Source organism: Erpetoichthys calabaricus, chromosome 9 (assembly GCF_900747795.2).
Source record: "Erpetoichthys calabaricus chromosome 9, fErpCal1.3, whole genome shotgun sequence".
Taxonomy (NCBI): Eukaryota; Metazoa; Chordata; class Cladistia; order Polypteriformes; family Polypteridae; genus Erpetoichthys; species Erpetoichthys calabaricus.
In genome coordinates, this window is record NC_041402.2 from 7,384,362 (window position 1) to 7,404,572 (window position 20,211).

General features: G+C 43.1%; 1 protein-coding gene across 1 annotated transcript in view; it reads left to right on the forward strand.

Annotated features, from left to right (window-relative positions):
• The window catches only part of LOC114657342 (adenylate kinase isoenzyme 1), a 250,686-nt gene that overhangs the window by 130,484 nt on the left and 99,991 nt on the right, over positions 1-20,211 (forward strand). Inside the window, exon 7 of the mRNA XM_051931594.1 lies at positions 17,332-17,422. Within this exon, the coding sequence (XP_051787554.1) occupies positions 17,332-17,422 (91 nt within the window). The remainder of the gene's footprint in view (positions 1-17,331; positions 17,423-20,211) is intronic.

Here is a 20,211-nt window from a genome sequence, read left to right on the forward strand (position 1 = left end):
GAGCGCTTTATGAGTGCAGGGGGCCCACTTCAACCACTACCAATGTGTAGCACCCACCTGGATGGTGCTATGGCAGCCATTTTTGTGCACCAGTGCACTCATCACTTACGTGACTGTTAGGTGGTGAGGGGGTGATTAGGGGGGCAGAATGACTAGGCCATGGTGGGCAGTTTAGCCAGGACATCAGGGCACACACTGCTCTTTAAGGAAGTACACCCAGGGATCTTTAATGACCTCAGAGAGTTGTCCTATCTAGAGGATGGTGCCATTTTAACATCAGTGTCCCCGTCACTGCACTGGGGTATTGGGATCCACACACAAACCACAGGGTAAGCACCCCCTGCTGGTCTTGCCAGTATCTCTTCCTGCAGCAGCCCAAGCTTTTCCTAGGCCGGGGTGGGCAATGTCAGTCCTGGAGGGCAACAGTCGGCTGCAGGTTTGTCGTTCCAACCGAATTGCTTAATTAGAGACCAAACCTTGCCCATCTCAGACCTTATTTAATTTTATGGCTTGTTGTCTGCCATGTTAGATTCTTATATCATAGATTTTTCCCATTCCAAGGATGTCATCCAAATGATTTAAATCCTAAAACGTATAATTTTTCAGTCTGTCACATTTTTCTATGAAGTGTTTTATTAGCTCAAACAGTGCATGATGAACACACACAGATGGAAATGGAGACAAGCGAGATGGAGAGCTTCTGGCTGGTTTGTCTTTTACGTCTTATTGCTAATAAGGAGCCATTAAAACACTGAATACAGCAGTTTAAGATTGAAATAAGCAATTAAGGATGGGGAACCTTAACAAGCGAGACCACTAAAATGAAGCATCAAAATGTCACTTAAGCAATAAGTGCTTCTTCATCAGCAATAATTTAAGGAACAACAACCACTGTAGCCACTGTGGCCCTCCAGGACGACATTGCGCCCCCCCACCCCATCCCCTGTCTTAAGTGGTCTCTCATCCAAGTACAGGCTTAGCTTCAGGTGGGTGACCTCTTCTGAAGTGCAGGTTTTATGGATCTAAAATGAGAATTTTGTTTAATAACATTACCAGTTTGAAACAATCAGGCAGGGCACTGGGCAATAAAGATACGTTAATTTATATTTGTGGAGGTCTGCGCAACTACTGTGAGTGGTTCAACAGTCTGTGACGTGCTGGGTTTAAAGAATGAGTGACTGGTTACAGTGCATCCGGAAAGTATTCACAGCGCATCACTTTTTCCACATTTTGTTATGTTACAGCCTTATTCCAAAATGGATTAAATTCATTTTTTTCCTCAGAATTCTACACACAACACCCCATAATGACAACATGAAAAAAGTTTAATTGAGGTTTTTGCAAATTTATTTTAAAATAAAAAAAATTGAGAAAGCACATGTACATAAGTATTCACAGCCTTTGCCGTGAAGCTTGAAATTGAGCTCAGGTCCATCCTGTTTCCCCTGATCATCCTTGAGATGTTTCTGCAGCTTCATTGGAGTCCACCTGTGGTAAATTCAGTTGACTGGACCTGATTTGGAAAGGCACACACCTGTCTATAGAAGGTCCCACAGTTGACAGTTCATGTCAGAGCACAAACCAAGCATGAAGTCAAAGGAATTGTCTGTAGACCTCCGAGACAGGATTGTCTCGAGGCACAAATCTGGGGAAGGTTACAGAAAAATTTCTGCTGCTTTGAAGGTCCCAATGAGCACAGTGGCCTCCATCATCCGTAAGTGGAAGAAGTTCGAAACCACCAGGACTCTTCCTAGAGCTGGTCAGCCATCTAAACTGAGTGATCGGGGGAGAAGGGCCTTAGTCAGGGAGGTGACCAAGAACCCGATGGTCACTCTGTCAGAGCTCCAGAGGTCCTCTGTGGAGAGAGGAGAACCTTCCAGAAGGACAACCATCTCTGCAGCAATCCACCAGTCAGACCTGTATGGTAGAGTGGCCAGACGGAAGCCGCTCCTTAGTAAAAGGCACATGACAGCCCACCTGGAGTTTGCCAAAAGGCACCTGAAGGACTCTCAGACCATGAGAAAGAAAATTCTCTGGTCTGATGAGACAAAGATTGAACTCTTTGGCATGAATTCCAGGCGTCACGTTTGGAGGAAACCAGGCACCGCTCATCACCATGCCAATACCATCCCTACAGTGAAGCATGGTGGTGGCAGCATCACGCTCTGGGAATGTTTTTCAGCGGCAGGGACTGGGAGACTAGTCAGGATAAAGGGAAAGATGACTGCAGCAATGTACAGAGACATCGTGGATGAAAACCTGCTCCAGAGCGCTCTTGACCTCAGACTGGGGTGTCGGTTCATCTTTCAGCAGGACAACGACCCTAAGCACACAGCCAAGATATCAAAGGAGTGGCTTCAGGACAACTCTGTGAATGTCCTTGAGTGGCCCAGCCAGAGCCCAGACTTGAATCTGATTGAACATCTCTGGAGAGATCTTAAAATGGCTGTGCACCGACGCTTCCCATCCAACCTGATGGAGCTTGAGAGGTGCTGCAAAGAGGAATGGGCGACACTGGCCAAGGATAGGTGTGCCAAGCTTGTGGCATCATATTCAACAAGACTTGAGGCTGGAATTGCTGCCAAAGGGGCATCGACAAAGTATTGAGGAAAGGCTGTGAATACTTATGGACATGGGATTTCTCAGTTTTTTAATTTTTAATAAATTTGCAAAAACCTCAAGTAAACTTTTTTCACGTTGTCATTATGGGGTGTTGTGTGTAGAATTCTGAGGAAAAAAATGAATTTAATCCAATTTGGAATAAGGCTGTAACATAACAAAATGTGGAAAAAGTGATGCGCTGTGAATACTTTCTGGATGCACTGTAAATGTTAGAAATTAATTTTAATGTTTCCTGGTCAGTTGTGAACTTAAATATCACTGGTCTTCAAAAAAATATTTTTTGTTTGCTTCTGGGAACTTTAGAGCAGCTCTTTATTAAGTTTTTTACACTCATTTCATATATGAAATCGGAATCAAGCTAGCACGTCAGGTTTTTGAAATACACATCATTGACGTTTTGACACTTTTGAATATCAATATAATATATCAACACTATATCTCTTTTGATGTGTTTATTCTGAAAACAAACCAGAAGGTGATACCAGATTCACATTAAAGTATATTTATGTCAATTTACCTATAAAAGTGAGGTCAGCGTGCCCAAAAATGTTGGAGGCAGTGCCACAAGTCATACTTAGCGCAATGAGAGAAGTCGCAAAATCAACCGGAATGTTCAAGCAAATTCTAGAAAAAAAAAAAAAAAAAAACCCGATCTAAATCCGTTAAGTAGTTCTCTCATGAATAACAGGCAGACAGACAGACGGATGTTGGATTTTATATATAGAGAGATTAATACAGTGTACCAAATACCAAAATTCTTTTAGAAACAAAGGAACTCATTACTACTTATATTAGTTCAGATTTATTCCGATTTGTAAGATTACTTTTTGCTATAAATAAAATTTAAGAGCTGTTAATGCTTTCATCTTTTAGTAGAGCTTCTAATGTGGGGTAAGTAAATGAAGAGAAATGTCTTATAGTACTTCATATCAAATCTGTTTGAAGCATTCGGTGGTAGGCATTAAGGTTAGGGCGCAGCTCTGGCCTGGCTCAAATCTTATTTTAATAACAGAACTTTTCTTTTTTATTTTTGTGGTCTCCATTGACCTGTTTTCCTCCTCCTTCTCTCGCACTGTTTCTTGTAGAATTCCCTACAGGACCATTTTGACCACCAACACTCTTTGCTATTTACGGTGCCCTCCATAATCTTTTAAACAAGACACATTTCTTCTCGATTTGCCCCTCTGCGCCACAGTTTAATCAGACAATTCAGACTTGTGATTAAAGGGCACATTAGAGACTTTTATTTATGGGGCTTTGCAGACATTTCACTTACACCACACTTTTTCTATCTATTTTAGGGTGCCATAATGTTTGGCATACAGCAATGTCAGGTCTGTTAAAGCCATGGCCATATTTAGGACTTTGTCACATATCCCTCACATGCAATGACTGCTTGAAGTCTGCCATTCATAGACACCATCAGGTGCTGAGGGTCTTCTCTGGTGATGCTCTGCCAAGACTGCAATGCAGCCATCTTCAGCTCCTGCTTGTCCACTTAAGTTCTGTCTTCAGCATATGGAAGGTCTGCTCAATTGGGTGACTGGCTTGGAACATTCAAGAATTTCCCATTTTTGAGCTTAGTGTTCCCTCGGCAGTCTGTTTGGCTCATTATCTTGTTGTAGGATGAAGTGCCATCCACTGAGTTTGGAGGGATTTACTGGAACTTGAGCAGATCAGATATTTCTACACACCTCAGAATTCATTGTGCCACTGTTGTCAATAAAGAGAAGTGTGCCAGTCAAGACCTGCGGCAGCCATACATGCCAAAGCCGTAACACCCCCAGCACCGCCATGTTTAACAGATGAGGTGGTCTGCTTTGCATTTCCTTGTAGTCTCCACACTTTGCTCTCACCATCACTCTGATGAGGTTCATCTTTGTCTCGTCTCTCCACAAGACCTTCATCCAGAATTCTGCATCTTTTTTCACAAACTGTCATCTGGCCATCCTGTTTTTGTGGTCTCCATCATTCTGCATTTCTGTTCATGAAGTCTTCTGCTGATAGTCATTCATGACACAGCACATCGCCCCCCTCTGCTTCTGATCTGTCTGGCAGATTCTTCTATCCTCAGCAGTGGAGGTCTTCCTTGGCCCACCAGTCCCTTTGTGATTACTGAGCCCACCAGTGTGTTCTTTCTTCTTCATGATATTCCAGATTTTGGTCATCCTGAGGTTTCACCGATGTCTCCAGTGGTTTTATTCTTGTTTTTCAACCTTCTTTGACTTTCATTGGCTCAGCTCTTGTCCTCCCTCATGTTGAACAATGGCAACTGCAGACTGCAAAGGGGAGAAGCAAACTGAGGTATCTTATGAAGCCATGAAACCCACCTAAGGAATCACAAATACCTGGGACGCCAACAGTCCCAAACATTATGGTGTCCTGAAATGGGGGGACCATGAAGAAAAAGTGTGGCAACCAAAATGTGTGCAAATCCCCTTAAATGGAAGTCTGCAGTGTGCACTTTAATCCCAAGTCTGAACTGTGTGATTTGTCATTTTAAACTGTGGAGCAGAAAGGAAAATCAATGTGTCTTTGTGTCTCAAACATTATGGAGGGCACTGTATGTCCTTCCTCTAGGATCAGCCCTTCACCTTCATAATGTTGTATTCCATTGCTATGCTGGCGACAAACAGTCATGTTTACCCCCTGAAGCCACCTGATCTGCTTGACTGCCTTAAAGATGTCAAGTGCTGGATGGCCAGTAACTTCCTTCAGTGAAGCGTTGCTCCTCACCCCTCCTGTTTCCATCAGTAGCCTTGCAAATAACTATGGCCCTTTGTCGACCCGCCATGTTAAAACGCATGTAAAAAACCCCGGTGGGTGACTTTCGATGCATCTCTCTGCATCGACAGTAAGATAAATGTTGTAGCCAATGGTAGTATGTATCAACTCAGTAATATACAGTAGCTAAAATCAAACCTTCCTTATCTGCTAAAGACCCCAGAGACTGTTATCCATGCTTTTTGTCTCCAGTAGGTTGGATTTTTGTAATTCTCTGTATGCTGGAGTCGGTCAAAATCTCATCTTCAGCTAATTCAGAATGCAGCAGCTTGTTTCTTAACACACAGGGGTGTCAAACTCCAGGCCTCATGGGCCGCAGTGTCTGCAGGTTTTCATTCTAACCCTTTTCCTAATCAGTGACCAGTTTTCACTACTAATTAACTTCCTTGCCCTTCATTTTAATAGCTCTGTTTTTAAGGACTCAGTCCTCTGAATTGATTTCTTTCTTCATTAAATGGCAGCCAAGCAGAACTGAGACGTGAATCGAGCCAACAGATGACCAGCTGAAGTGTGGCTTCAAACTACAACCAATCTCTTAATGAGAAGCCAATTCTTGCTGTTAATTCTTCTTCTTCTTTCGGCTGCTGCTGTTAGGCGTTGCCACAGCAGATCATCTTGTTCCATATCGTCCTGTCTTCTGTATCTTGCTCTGTTACTCCCATCACCTGCATGTCCTCTCTCGCCACATCCATAAACCTTCTCTTAGGCCTTCCTCTTCTCCTCTTCCCTGGCAGCTCTATCCTTAGTACCCTTCTCTCAGTATACCCCTCATCTCTCCTCTGCACATGTCCAAACCAGCACAATCTCGCCTCTCTGATTTTGTCTTCCAACCGTCCAACCTGAGCTGACCCTCTAATGTCCTCATTTCTAATCCTGTCCATCCTCGTCACACCCAATTCAAATCTTCACATCTTTAACTCTGCCACCTCCAGCTACGTCTCCTGCTTTCTGGTCAGTGCCACCATCTCCAGCCCATATAACATAGCTGTAGCAAAGGACCACTTTATCTTTCGTATGTTCAGGACTTATAGTGTTCACTCCGGAGTGTCGATCAGGACACTGGCAAATGATGCAGAGTATTCCACACAGCAGCTTAGTTTGAAATTGAACTTATTTATTTGGAGATATACACCTGCATTCGAATAGGTATAGGTGTATTTGTATTTGTGTGTGTGGTCTACAATAAAACAGAATACATAAAACTTATTGATAAAGTACCCAAAGTCCACTAGATGGCAGTATTACTGAAATTAAGCACTAGCTTACCGGCAGTATAGAATTCAAATCAATAACGTAATCAGTACATTTAAACGACTTTACATCTTAACATATAAAACATAAAATACAAGGAAAATGCTAACAAACCCACCTCTGGTCATCAACGCACACTTATCTTAACTCGGTACACTGCTGATTCTTACTTAAAACAAATAAATGTTTCTTTTTGCGGATTGACTATTGCGACACTCGCGCACCTTCTTCACTTTTTAACATCCCATAATAGACACACTCATGCATGCTGGGAGGTGCACCCTTAAATGTGATCCGTGGCTCTTTATAATTGATACCTCTCTAACATTGCCGCCCCCAAATATGCTATGCATATTTGCTATTTATTTCAAACAAAAATTATTATTAAACTTATGATTTATTAATATCAGAGTCCTGATGTTGAATGTCTGGAAGGGGAATAAGACGAGCAACAGGCCTAGTATAGAGTCTATCCTTCACCTTCACCTCTACAGCTCTTACGTGACCATCTGGGCTGGGGAAGGTTCTAACAATTCGGCCTATTAACCAAAGTGCTCGAGGAAGCTGAGGATCAACGAGCATGACTACCATCCCTTCTAGTAGGTTTTCAGGCTCCTTATGCCACTTCTGTCTGGCCTGTAAACTGGGTAGATAGTATTTAACAAAACTTGACCAGAATTGTTCAGTAAGCACTTGACTCTGTCTCCATCTCCGCCGCCCCATCAGCTCATTAACGGGATAGACAACCTGTGGTAGAGAACTATCAGGCCGCCCCATCAGTAGGAAGTTAGGTGTAACTGGGTCCAAGTCGGCAATGTTTGATGACACATACCCCAGAGGCTTACTGTTCAAGATTCCTTCTATTTCAATGAGAACGGTTTTAAGTACTTCTTCAGACACCGACTGTGAACCTATTGTGGTGTAAAGGGCCTGCTTCACGGACTGAATTTCTCTCTCCCATGCGCCACCAAGTTCTGAAGCTCTGAACTAAGGGTGGAAAATGTTTCTCTTAACTCCCTCTCTCCACCATGGAAATTTGTGCCTTGGTCAGACAATAGCTCGTAGGGTGTGCCCCTTCGAGCTATGAACCTTCGGAGTGCCATTAGGAAGGAATCTGTGTCAATACTATTGAGAACATCCAAATGCACACATCGGGTAGTGAGACACTTAAAGATAATGCCCCATCTCTTCTCACAACGCCTGCCTATCTTAACCTGAAATGGTCCAAAGCAGTCCATGCCAGTGCTGAAAAAAGCAGGTTTTTGAAGCCTCAATCTTGCTAGGGGTAGGTCTGCCATTTTAGGGATAAGGGGCTTTGCCTTTTGTTTACGGCAATCGGTGCAAGTATGTTGGAATTTGCGAACTGCTTCTCTGCCTCTTAGGATCCAGACATTTCTCCTTAATTCTGCAAACACTCTCTCTGGACCTGGATGATGAAGTTTGGCATCATATTCTTGAATAATTAATTTAGTGACTGGATGGTGAGGGTCTAAAACAATAGGATGAATTGATGACTGCTCAGTCTCTTCAATACGGCGCAATCGCCCTCCAACTCGGATAAGCTGACATGATGTGTCAAACTCTGGTGTTAAAGTAAGAAGTCGGCTGGTGACAGGAACAGGCTTTCCATTCTTCAGCAACATATATTCCTCAGGAAAACTGTCTAACTGTGAATTTTGAAAGATAAGAAATTCTGACATTCGATAGTCTTCAGCGGTAGGAATGGTTTGGTCACTCCTGCTTTGAACTACAGCTTCTACTAATTCCATCCATGTATGGTATTCCTTAGGGTTAGGAATTAGATGAGATGTCACCGTACTACCACAGAAGACACTCTTCCGTTGCTCTGCTTCAACTTCTGGAACCGTAATATTTGGCCTTACTGGCCATTCTGACTCAGGTTTAAAAAGGAATAATGGGCCTTGATTCCATCTGTGTGGTACAGACAATTCAGCTAGTGTTTGACCCCGTGTGATATCATCTGCTGGATTCCTGTTGGAGTCCACATACCTCCAAGAATGGCGATCTGTTAATTCTTGGATTTCAGCTATTCTGGTTCCCACAAATACTTTAAAGCGGCAGGATTCAGACTGAAGCCAGGATAACACCGTTGTGGAATCAGACCACAGAACCACTTGGTTTATTGTTAAAGTAAGCTCATTTTCTAAGAGTTTAGCTACCTGTGCTCCATTTAATGCAGCACATAGCTCTAGGCTTGGTATGGTTTGTCGACGCTTTGGTGCAACTCTAGATCTGGCCATAATGAAGGTAAGATGAGTATTACCATCTTTATCTTCGGTTCTTAGGTAAGAAACGGACCCATAAGCTTGTTCAGAGGCATCACAGAATATGTGAATCTGTCTGGTAATAGGAAATAAGTCCATATCAACAGGTGTATAACATCTTGGGATACTAACGTTATCCAGAGTGTGAAGTTCTCCTTCCCATTCATTCCAGGCTCTTAATAGATCTTCAGGCAACATAGGGCCATCCCAATCTCTTTGTTTATCCCACAATTTTTGGACCAGGACTTTGGCACGTGTGGTGAATGGAAGAATATACCCCAAAGGATCATACTGACTGGCGAGTACTCTGTATACAGTATGTGGCGCATAGTAACAGTTGTCTTCTGCACTGGATGAGACTTGTACTTGAACGTGTCTGAGGAACAATGCCACTTCAAGCCTAAAGTGGATTCGGTGGAATCTGATCGATCCTGAGACAACCAGAGTTCTGTACTGATTGAACGAGCTTCTTGTGGCAGATGTTCTAGTATCTTGGGAAAATTGCTAGTCCATTGACGAAGGTCAAATCCACCATTTGACAAAAGATCTCTTAGTTTGTCTATCAGTTGCTTTGCCCTCTGGGTTGATGGTAGACTCTGCAAATAGTTGTCTACATAGAAGTTCCTTTCAACTAAGGATCGGATCTCATCCCCTGATTCAGTGTTGTCCATTACATGTCGTTGAAGAGCAAAAATTGCACAACAAGGACTACAGGTGGTGCCAAAGGGAAGTACTTGCCATTCATAGATAAGGGGGGAAATGCTACTTTCCAAATTACGCCATACAAAACGGAGAAGAGGTTTATCTTCAGGTAAAAGGCGGATTTGATGAAACATTCCTTTAATGTCGCTACCTACTGCTACAGGATGTTCCCTAAAACGTAAGAGCACTCCTAATAGGGACGGACTGAGGGCTGGCCCAGGAAGCAGGTATTCATTCAGGCTATGTCCATGATATTTAAAGGAGCAATTGAATACAACCCGGTTCTTACCATTATGCTGAACCAGATGGTGAGGAATAAACCAAGATTCTTCAGAGGAGGTGATTGTTTCTGCTGGTAACTTAATAACATATCCAGCCTCCTCCAGTTTTTTAATTTCTTCATTGTATGCAGCTGCCTTTGTAGAGTCCTTTGACAGACGTCTTTCAATGCTTCGCAAACTCGGCATAACAGCTTCTTGGTATGCTTGTAGACAAGGCATATCTTTCTTGCGTAGCAGTGGTGTGGCATAACGGTTTACACCATCTACCATTACCTTTATCGTTTTCGCATGCAGTAGATCTATGGCCTCTTGATCTTGTTTAGACCTTGTTAGGAGTCTCTCATTTCTGTAAGGTATGATGTCTGTTTGCCAGAGTCTTTCAACATTTCTGAAAAGTTCAGACATTAAAGGGGTGAGGGTAATATGAAGGCATTGCTGTGGTTGCAGGTTCTCCTTAAGTAGTTGTGCTGGAGCTTGTAATGTCCACCCTAATCTGGTCTTAACTGCTGCAGAACCCCCTGGTGGTCCAAGGCGCACAGGTGCAATAGGGGTGATCAAGTGTGGATGATCAGCTCCAATTAACAAGAGAGGGCATGCTTTATGAACAGGTTGTAGTGGAAGACCCTTTAAGTGATTGTATCGTTGCTGTAGGTCTGCTATTGGGTATGAATGTTCTGCCAGACTCAGTTGATCAGCTGTAAAGGCTCTTGTGATAAGATAATTCTTTTTAGGTTGTGAAACTGAAGCTATTCTGAAGGATACTGAAGCACCATGCAGTGTCTTCACATCTTGTCTAATAGTCCTTAGTATTAGATCCTCTGGTTCTCCTTTCAGACCTAGTTTCTGGGTAGCATCAGATAACAGGATTGTTCTCTCTGATCCATCATCAAGAATAGCATAAGTGTCTAAAACTTTATCTTGGTGTTGTAGACGAACTTTGATTATTTTAAGGAGGACATGGCTGGAGCCTTCAGGTTTATCTAGGTAAAGAGTTTCACTTGTAGAACTCACTAAACAAGTTTCTTCATTTGGTGATCTGTCGTTTACTTCATGCAGGATTTGAAGATGCTTCCTGTTACAGATATGACATGGCTTCTTCAGTGTGCACTGAGCAGCTTGATGGGCTCGTCCACACCTCCAGCATCTATTCTTAGTTTTAATCCAGTTGATTATCTGCTCCTTATTAAGCTGTTGAAATTGAGAGCATTGACTCAGGTAATGCTCAGTGCTATCACAGTATGGGCAGAAAACTTTGCTCTTCTCAGGCTTTTTATTTGTAGACTGTGACACGGATGCTGATGATGTCAAAGTAGGTAACGCTGAAGATTGCTCTGTGCCATGAAAGATAGTGGTCTGTCGGGTTTTAGCTCCTATATCTCTTCTGTTGTCTGGTCTGTGCATCGCTCGATCCTTGTGTCCTTTGCCTCTGGTCTGGCCTTCATAGTTTTGGCACCAAGATTCAAATTTAAGCCATTTTGCTAAATCCAGAAGGGTATAAATAGTGCCTGGTTGGTAGCACATTTGTCTTCTAAAGGATGATCGCAACTCCGAAGGTAATTTGGTTAGTAAACAAGCAACATGTGAGCCACAATGTAATTCGATATCACCTTTTGGACCTAAAGTTTGGAGTAGGCCCACTAAGGCTTGTATCTGAAGGGCAAACTTTTGAAATCCTGCTGCATCACCAGGTTGAATATCAGGCGAGTCCATAACTGCGGCTATTTTGCTTAAAGCTAGGTGATGAGGTTGTCCGAATCTTTCTGTTAATGCTGCCATTGTGTCTGCATAGGGAGTAACCGAGTTCAGAAATGAATCAGCTATTAGACGTGCCTCTTCTAGCTTCAGATGATCCAACAACACCTGATATTTAAAGAGCTCGGTGGCATCTTCTGGCAGTAGGTTCATCAAAGCTAATCTGAGACGGGCAAACTCACTGGGATCCCTATGACTGAAATGTGGAATTGTTGGTTTTGGACCTCTATACGTCATTTCTTGCTTAATAACACTGTGCTGCTGTCCCGTTTGAGCAGAGTGCAACATGGGAGGATAAGAACAGTGTTATTCGTGTGGTACTGAATAGGTTTGAGTCAGTTCTAGTGGCTCCGACTTCCGAAAATCTTGATCTTGTCTAATAGGAGTATGCAATAAAAAACTTGGTTGTGGAGAGCAATGGTTTACAGATCCATACATAGGAGAAGATTCTTCACATACGTATTGAATGCCTGGGGGTTCTGGAACCATAAGAGCTTGCTGCTCTCCTGATGGTCTATAATGAATGAAGTTTCGGCCCGTACTAGGTTCGTTGTCATCAAGAGAGGCGCTTCCTTGTTTATCTGCCACTTGTCTACGCCTCGGAGCGGGTAGTGGTGGAGTATTTCGATCAAAGTTAAAGGCAATCTTCTCTGCTGATCTAATACGAGTTCTGGGTGCAGGCACTGGAGGAACTTGATCTTGGGTCAGTTGCCTATGGGTTGAGGGCAGTTGTTGATTTAATTTTAACTGCTCTTGAATGCCTACCTGCATCTCCCATAAGCGCCTGATCTCCTCTCTCATGGACTGTGTAGTCTGTCTTAACTGTTGATTCTCAAGTTCAAGGTCGTGAATAACTAAGTTGTATCTCAGTGGTAAGAAATCAGTATCTTCTGTTTGAAGTAAAGGTGTTTTCACATCTTGTACATCCCACCGATCTACTGTAGTGTGCAATCTATTCTCTCCTCCATAGGAACTGTACTGACTGGTAGGAGATAAGGCTGTAAAGTGATTTGTTGACTTCATTGGGATGTAGTATTTATTGGTATACTCTTGATACCTTTCCTTATCAGGTGATGGGCGTGCTGTATGGGCCACAGATGGTAAAGGAACTTGACCAGGATACTGAACTTCAAATTCTTTAAGATAGGCTGGTGGACGGGTCAAGCGTCGAGGACGGTCACTGTAGGACTGATACTCCGACATCCTTCTACGGTTGTAAACACACTATCCGGCTCGAAGGACCAAAATTTGTAGCAAAGGACCACTTTATCTTTCGTATGTTCAGGACTTATAGTGTTCACTCCGGAGTGTCGATCAGGACACTGGCAAATGATGCAGAGTATTCCACACAGCACCTTAGTTTGAAATTTAACTTATTTATTTGGAGATATACACCTGCATTCGAATAGGTATAGGTGTATTTGTATTTGTGTGTGTGGTCTACAATAAAACAGAATACATAAAACTTATTGATAAAGTACCCAAAGTCCACTAGATGGCAGTATTACTGAAATTAAGCACTAGCTTACCGGCAGTATAGAATTCAAATCAATAACGTAATCAGTACATTTAAACGACTTTACATCTTAACATATAAAACATAAAATACAAGGAAAATGCAAACGAACCCACCTCTGGTCATCAACGCACACTTATCTTAACTCGGTACACTGCTGATTCTTACTTAAAACAAATAAATGTTTCTTTTTGCGGATTGACTATTGCGACACTCGCGCACCTTCTTCACTTTTTAACATCCCATAATAGACACACTCATGCATGCTGGGAGGTGCACCCTTAAATGTGATCCGTGGCTCTTTATAATTGATACCTCTCTAACAATAGCTGGTCTCACTACTGCCCTGTAGACCTTCCCTTTCACTCTTGCTGATACCCGTCTGTCACAAATCACTCCTGACACTCTTCTCCACCCACTCCACCCTGCCTGCACTCTCTTCTTCACTTCTCTTCCACAATCCCCATTACTCTGTATTTAAACTCATCCACCTTCACCATCTCTACTCCCCTCATCCTCACCATTCCACTGACCTCCCTCTCATTCACACACATGTATTCTGTCTTGGTGGTCCTACTGACCTTCATTCCTCTCCTCTCATATCTCCACCTCTCCAGGGTCTCCTCAACCTGCTCCCTACTCTCGCTACAATACAAATTTCTTGCTGTTAATTAAACCCGTTATTTAATTCCATGGCTTGTTGCTGCTCTCATTCTGCCACAGCAGACATTCCCAAAACTGTTGATTTTCTGTTTTTTCTAAGAACATCGTCAAAATGTTTTTGGTGACCTGAGAGATCAACCTTACTGCGACCTTCACCATTCTTTATTTTCAGATATTGTGTGATGGGCACAGGTGAGCTGGTCAGGTAGCGGCTTGTTTTGTCTCATTATTGTTGGGCTGCTAATTAAGGAAAAAGAGACAACTAAGGGGCCTGAGTCAAGTTAATTAAATTTAAGGCAAAAGGTGAATTATCAGCAAAAACAGGTCACTAATGAAGAAAACGGTTAGAATGAAAACCTGCAGCCACTGCGGCCCTCCAGGACCAGAGTTCAACACCCCAGGTTAACAAGCTCACATACAGTTAGGTCCATAAATATTTGGACAGACAACTTTTTTCTCGTTTTGGTTCTGTACATCACCACAATAAATTTTAAATGAAACAACTCTGATGCAGTTGAAGTGCAGACTTTCAGCTTTAATTCAGTGGGGTGAACAAAACGATTGAATAAAAATGTGAGGCAACTAAAGCAGTTTTTTAACACAATCCCTTCATTTCAGGGGCTCAAAAGTAATTGGACAAATTAAATAACTGGAAATCAAATGTTCATTTCAAATACTTGGTTGAAAACCCTTTGCTGGCAATGACAGCCTGAAGTCTTGAACTCCTGGACATCACCAGATGCTGGGTTTCCTCCTTTTTAATGCTCTGCCAGGCCTTTACTGCAGCGGCTTTCAGTTGCTGTTTGTTTGTGGGCCTTTCTGTCTGAAGTTTAGTCTTTAACAAGTGAAATGCCTGCTCAGTTGGGTTAACATCAGGTGACTGACTTGACCATTCAAGAATTTTCCACTTCTTTGCTTTAATAAACTCCTGGGTTGCTTTGGCTGTATGTTTTGGGTCATTGTCCATCTGTATCATGAATCAATTTGACTGCTGTATTTAGCTGGATTTGAGCAGACAGTATGTCTCTGAACACCTCAGAATTCATTCGGCTGCTTCTGTCCTGTGTCACATCATCAATAAACACGAGTGTCCCAGTGCCACTGGCAGCCATGCACGCCCAAGCCATCACACTGCCTCCCTCCACCGTGTTTTACAGATGATGTGCTATGCTTTGGATAATTAGCTGTTCCACGCCTTCTTCATACTATTTTCTTGCCATCATTCTGTTAGAGGATGATCTTGGTTTCATCTTCCAAAAAATAATGTTTTTCTAGAACTGTGCTGGCTTTTTTAGATGTTCTTTAGCAAAGTCCAATCCTTGCAGTGCACCCTCTGTATTTACTTTCATGCAGTCTTCTCTTTATGGTAGACTTGGATATCGATACGCTCGCCTACCCCCTGGAGAGTGTTGTTCACTTGGTTGGCTGTTGTGAAGGGGTTTCTCTTCAGCATGGAAATGGTTCTGCGATCATCCACCACTGTTGTCTTCCGTGGACGTCCAGGTCTTTTTGCGTTGCTGAGTTCACCAGTGCTTGCTTTCTTTCTCAGGATGGACCAAACTGTAGATTTTGCCACTCGTAATATTGTAGCAATTTCTCGGATGGGTTTTTTCTGTTTTCGCAGCTTAAGGATGGCTTCTGTCACCTGCATGGAGAGCTCCTTTGACCGCATGTTGTCAGTTCATAGCAAAATCTTTCACATGCAAGCACCATACCTCAAATCAACTCCAGGCCTTTTATCTGCTTAATTGATAATGACATAACGACAGACTTGACCACACCTGCCCATGAAATAGCCTTTGAGTCAATTGTCCAATTACTTTTGAGCCCCTGAAATGAAGGGATTGTGTTAAATAAATGCTTTAGTTGCCTCACATTTTTATGCAATCGTTTTGTTCATCCCACTGAATTAAAGCTGAAAGTCTGCACTTCAACTGCATCTGAGTTGTTTCATTTAAAATTCATTGTGGTAATGAACAGAACCAAAATTAGAAAAAAGTTGTCTCTGTCCAAATATTTATGGACCTAACTGTAATGAGAGGGAACGTATTACTCCTGTCTTGGCCTCTCTTCACTGGCTGCCCTTTCTGGTTTGGTGTAATCTTTAAAATGTTTCTCTTTGTTTTTAATGCACTAAATAATTGGGGGACTCCATATATCTCAAAACTGCTCATCCAACCTTCTCCCTCCAGGGTACTTTTATCAGTGTCCACGTTCTTGCCACATAAGCTAAAGTGGTTCAGTCTCAGTCACACAGTTGCTGCAGGTTTGTCAGCTGCACATCCATGATGTTCCACCACATCCCAAAGGTGCTCTGCTGGATTGAGATCTGGTGACTATGGAGGCCATTTGAATCCAGTGAACTCCTTGTCATGTTCAAGGAACCAGTTTGAGATAAATTTGAGCTTTGTGACATGGCATGTTATCCTGCTGGAAGGAGCCATCAGAAGATGGTTACACTGCAGTCATAAAGGAATGGACATGGTCAGCAACAATACTCAGGTAGGGTGTGGCATTTAATCGAGGCTCCGTTGGTACTAAGGGGCCCAAATTGTGCCAAGAAAATATCCCCCACACCATCACACCTCCACCAGCAGCCTGAACCATTGAAACATGGCAGGATGATACTTTCATGATGTCAATGCCAAATTCTGACCCTACCATCTGAATGTCGCTGCTGAAATTGAGACTCATCAGACCAGGCCACATTTTTCCAATCTTCTATTGTCCAATTTTGGTGAACCCGTGTGAATTGTAGCCTCAGTTGCCTTTTCTTAGCTGACAGGAGTGGCCCCCTTTGTGGTCTCCTGCTGCTGTTGCTCCATTGCTTCATGTTTTGACATGTTGTGTGTTCAGAGATGGTCTTCTGCACACCTTGGTGGTAACGAGTGCGTATTTGAGTTCCTTTAGCCTTTCTATCATCTCAGACCAGTCTGGCCATTCTCCTCTGACCTCTGGCATCAACAAGGCATTTCTGCTCACTGGATATTTTCCCTTTTTCCGACCATTCTCTATAAACCCTAGAGATAGCTGTGTGTGACAATTCCAGTAGATCAGCAGTTTCTGACATCCTCACACCAGCCTGTCTGGCACTAACAGCCATGCCAGGTTCAAAGTCACTTCAGTCCCCTTTCTTCCCCCTTCTGATGCTCGGTTTGGACTTCAGCAGGTTGATCTTGACAACATCAACATGCAGAAATGCATCGGGTTGCTGCCATATGATTGGCTGATCAGATATTTGCATTAACATACGGGTGTACCTAATAAAGTGGCCACTGAGTGTACATTAGTCCAATCGCTGAGGAGCATCAGTATGGTAAATATTCAAGTGGTGTTCTAATTAATGCGGCTTATAATTGTGGTTGACAAACAAATTCAAATCAAAAAATTTTTGAACAAAAATCTGAAATGTTTTTCTTAACTGGGGAGAGAGTTTATCTGCTGAAGAACAAATAGATTTATTTTTTGTTTTCAGATTGATGCTGACCGGGAAGAAGATGACATTTTTGCAAGCATCAGTGCTGTGGTGGAAGAGAGGCTCTTTCCAAACGGCCTGCAGGCAAAAGGTGGGTGCCCCTGACCCCCGTCTTTGGGTCATAATAAGCCTGGCTTTCTCTGCCGTCGCATGTTTTAAATGGTGCCCTATGTTTGCTAAGTTACCCAAACATAAAAAGGTCTGAAGTCTTCACTTCTGTCATCCTTTGAAGTGATGCTCTCTTGAACAGTTTACCATTATTATTGGCATACAAGTTAGGGATGTGAGTAAAAACCATTTAAACATTTAGCCGACTTGAAGGTGAAAATTGTGTGGGACATTTTAACAAAAACAGTTAGCCCTCCCCTCCAGCCACAATGCACTTCACAAAGAAAACGAGATTTTAATGCACTGCAGCTTGCCATGTTATTTGTTAGCCCCCTTAATCTAAACCGGAGTCGCGGGAGCCTAAGAGGCCTAGCACCCCCCTGGACCCTGGACAGGGGGCATTCATCACAGGGCAAATACACACATTAGGTACAATTAAACCTGCATGACTTTGGATTGTGGAGGAAAATCTGAGCACCTGCAGACACGGGGAGAACATGCAAACTGCAAACAGGACGTGAACCCTGGTCTCATTACTGCGAGGCCACCCGTTAAACAAACAACAAACAAATCACCAGGACCAGATAATATTTACCCTCGAGTTCTTAAGGAGGTTAGTGAGTACAGATATAAACCCTTGACACATACTTTTAGAAAGTCATTGCGCACTGGAGAGATTCCAAAGGACTGGAAAATGGCAAATATCATCCTGCTATATAAAAAGGGTGACAGGGCAGATCCAAGCAACTAGAGGCCAGTAAGCTTAACGTGCATCACAGGAAAATTAATGGAAAGAATTATTAAGGATAAGATTGAGCAACACCTGGCAAGGACAGAAGTTATTAGGAATAGTCAGCATGGGGTCAGGAAAGGGAGGTTGTGTTTTACTAACATGCTAGAATTCTAGGAGGAGGCAACAAAAGGATACGACCAGAATGCGGCATCTGACATTAATGATCTGGACTTCAAACATTTGATAAGGTGCCACATGAGAGGTTGGGCATCAAACTAAAAGAAGTGGCAGTTCAGGGTGATGTTTTTTAGGTGGGTTCAGAATTGGCTCAGACACAGGAAGCAGAGGGTGATGGTGCGAGGAACCTCATCAGAACTGGCCGATGTTAAGAGTGGTGACCAGCAGGGGGCCGTACTGGGGCTGCTGCTATTGTTAATATATACAGTGCATCCGGAAAGTATTCACAGCGCCTCACTTTTTCCACATTTTGTTATGTTACAGCCTTATTCCAAAATGGATTAAATTCATTTTTTTCCTCAGAATTCTACACACAACACCCCATAATGACAACGTGAAAAAAGTTTACTTGAGGTTTTTGCAAATTTATTAAAAATAAAAAAACTGAGAAATCCCATGTCCATAAGTATTCACAGCCTTTGCCATGAAGCTCAAAATTGAGCTCAGGTGCATCCTGTTTCCCATGATCATCCTTGAGATGTTTCTGCAGCTTCATTGGAGTCCACCTGTGGTAAATTTAGTTGACTGGACATGATTTGGAAAGGCACACACCTGTCTATAGAAGGTCCCACAGTTGACAGTTCATGTCAGAGCACAAACCAAGCATGAAGTCAAAGGAACTGTCTGTAGACCTCAGAGACAGGATTGTCTCGAGGCACAAATCTGGGGAAGGTTACAGAAAAATTTCTGCTGCTTTGAAGGTCCCAATGAGCACAGTGGCCTCCATCATCTGTAAGTGGAAGAAGTTCGAAACCACCAGGACTCTTCCTACAGCTGGCCGGCCATCTAAACTGAGCGATCGGGGGAGAAGGGCCTTAGTCAGGGAGGTGACCAAGAACCCGATGGTCACTCTGTCAGAGCTCCAGAGGTCTTCTGTGGAGAGAGGAGAACCTTCCAGAAGGACAACCATCTCTGCAGCAATCCACCAATCAGGCCTGTATGGTAGAGTGGCCAGACGGAAGCCACCCCTTAGTAAAAGGCACATGACAGCCCACCTGGAGTTTGCCAAAAGGCACCTGAAGGACTCTCAGACCATGAGAAAGAAAATTCTCTGGTCTGATGAGACAAAGATTGAACTATTTGGTGTGAATGCCAGGCGTCATGTTTGGAGGAAACCAGGCACTGCTCATCACCAGGCCAATACCATCCCTACAGTGAAGCATGGTGGTGGCAGCATCATGCTGTGAGGATGTTTTTCAGCGGCAGGGACTGGGAGACTAGTCAGGATAAAGGGAAAGATGACTGCAGCAATGTATAGAGACATCCTGGATGAAAACCTGCTCCAGAGCGCTCTTGACCTCAGACTGGGGCGACGGTTCATCTTTCAGCAGGACAACGACCCTAAGCACACAGCCAAGATATCAAAGGAGTGGCTTCAGGACAACTCTGTGAATGTCCTTGAGTGGCCCAGCCAGAGCCCAGACTTGAATCCGATTGAACATCTCTGGAGAGATCTTAAAATGGCTGTGCACCGACGCTTCCCATCCAACCTGATGGAGCTTGAGAGGTGCTGCAAAGAGGAATGGGCGAAACTGGCCAAGGATAGGTGTGCCAAGCTTGTGGCATCATATTCAACAAGACTTGAGGCTGGAATTGCTGCCAAAGGGGCATCGACAAAGTATTGAGCAAAGGCTGTGAATACTTATGGACATGGGATTTCTCAGTTTTTTTATTTTTAATAAATTTGCAAAAACCTCAAGTAAACTTTTTTCACATTGTCATTATGGGGTGTTGTGTGTAGAATTGTGAGGAAAAAAATGAATTGAATCCATTTTGGAATAAGGCTGTAACATAACAAAATG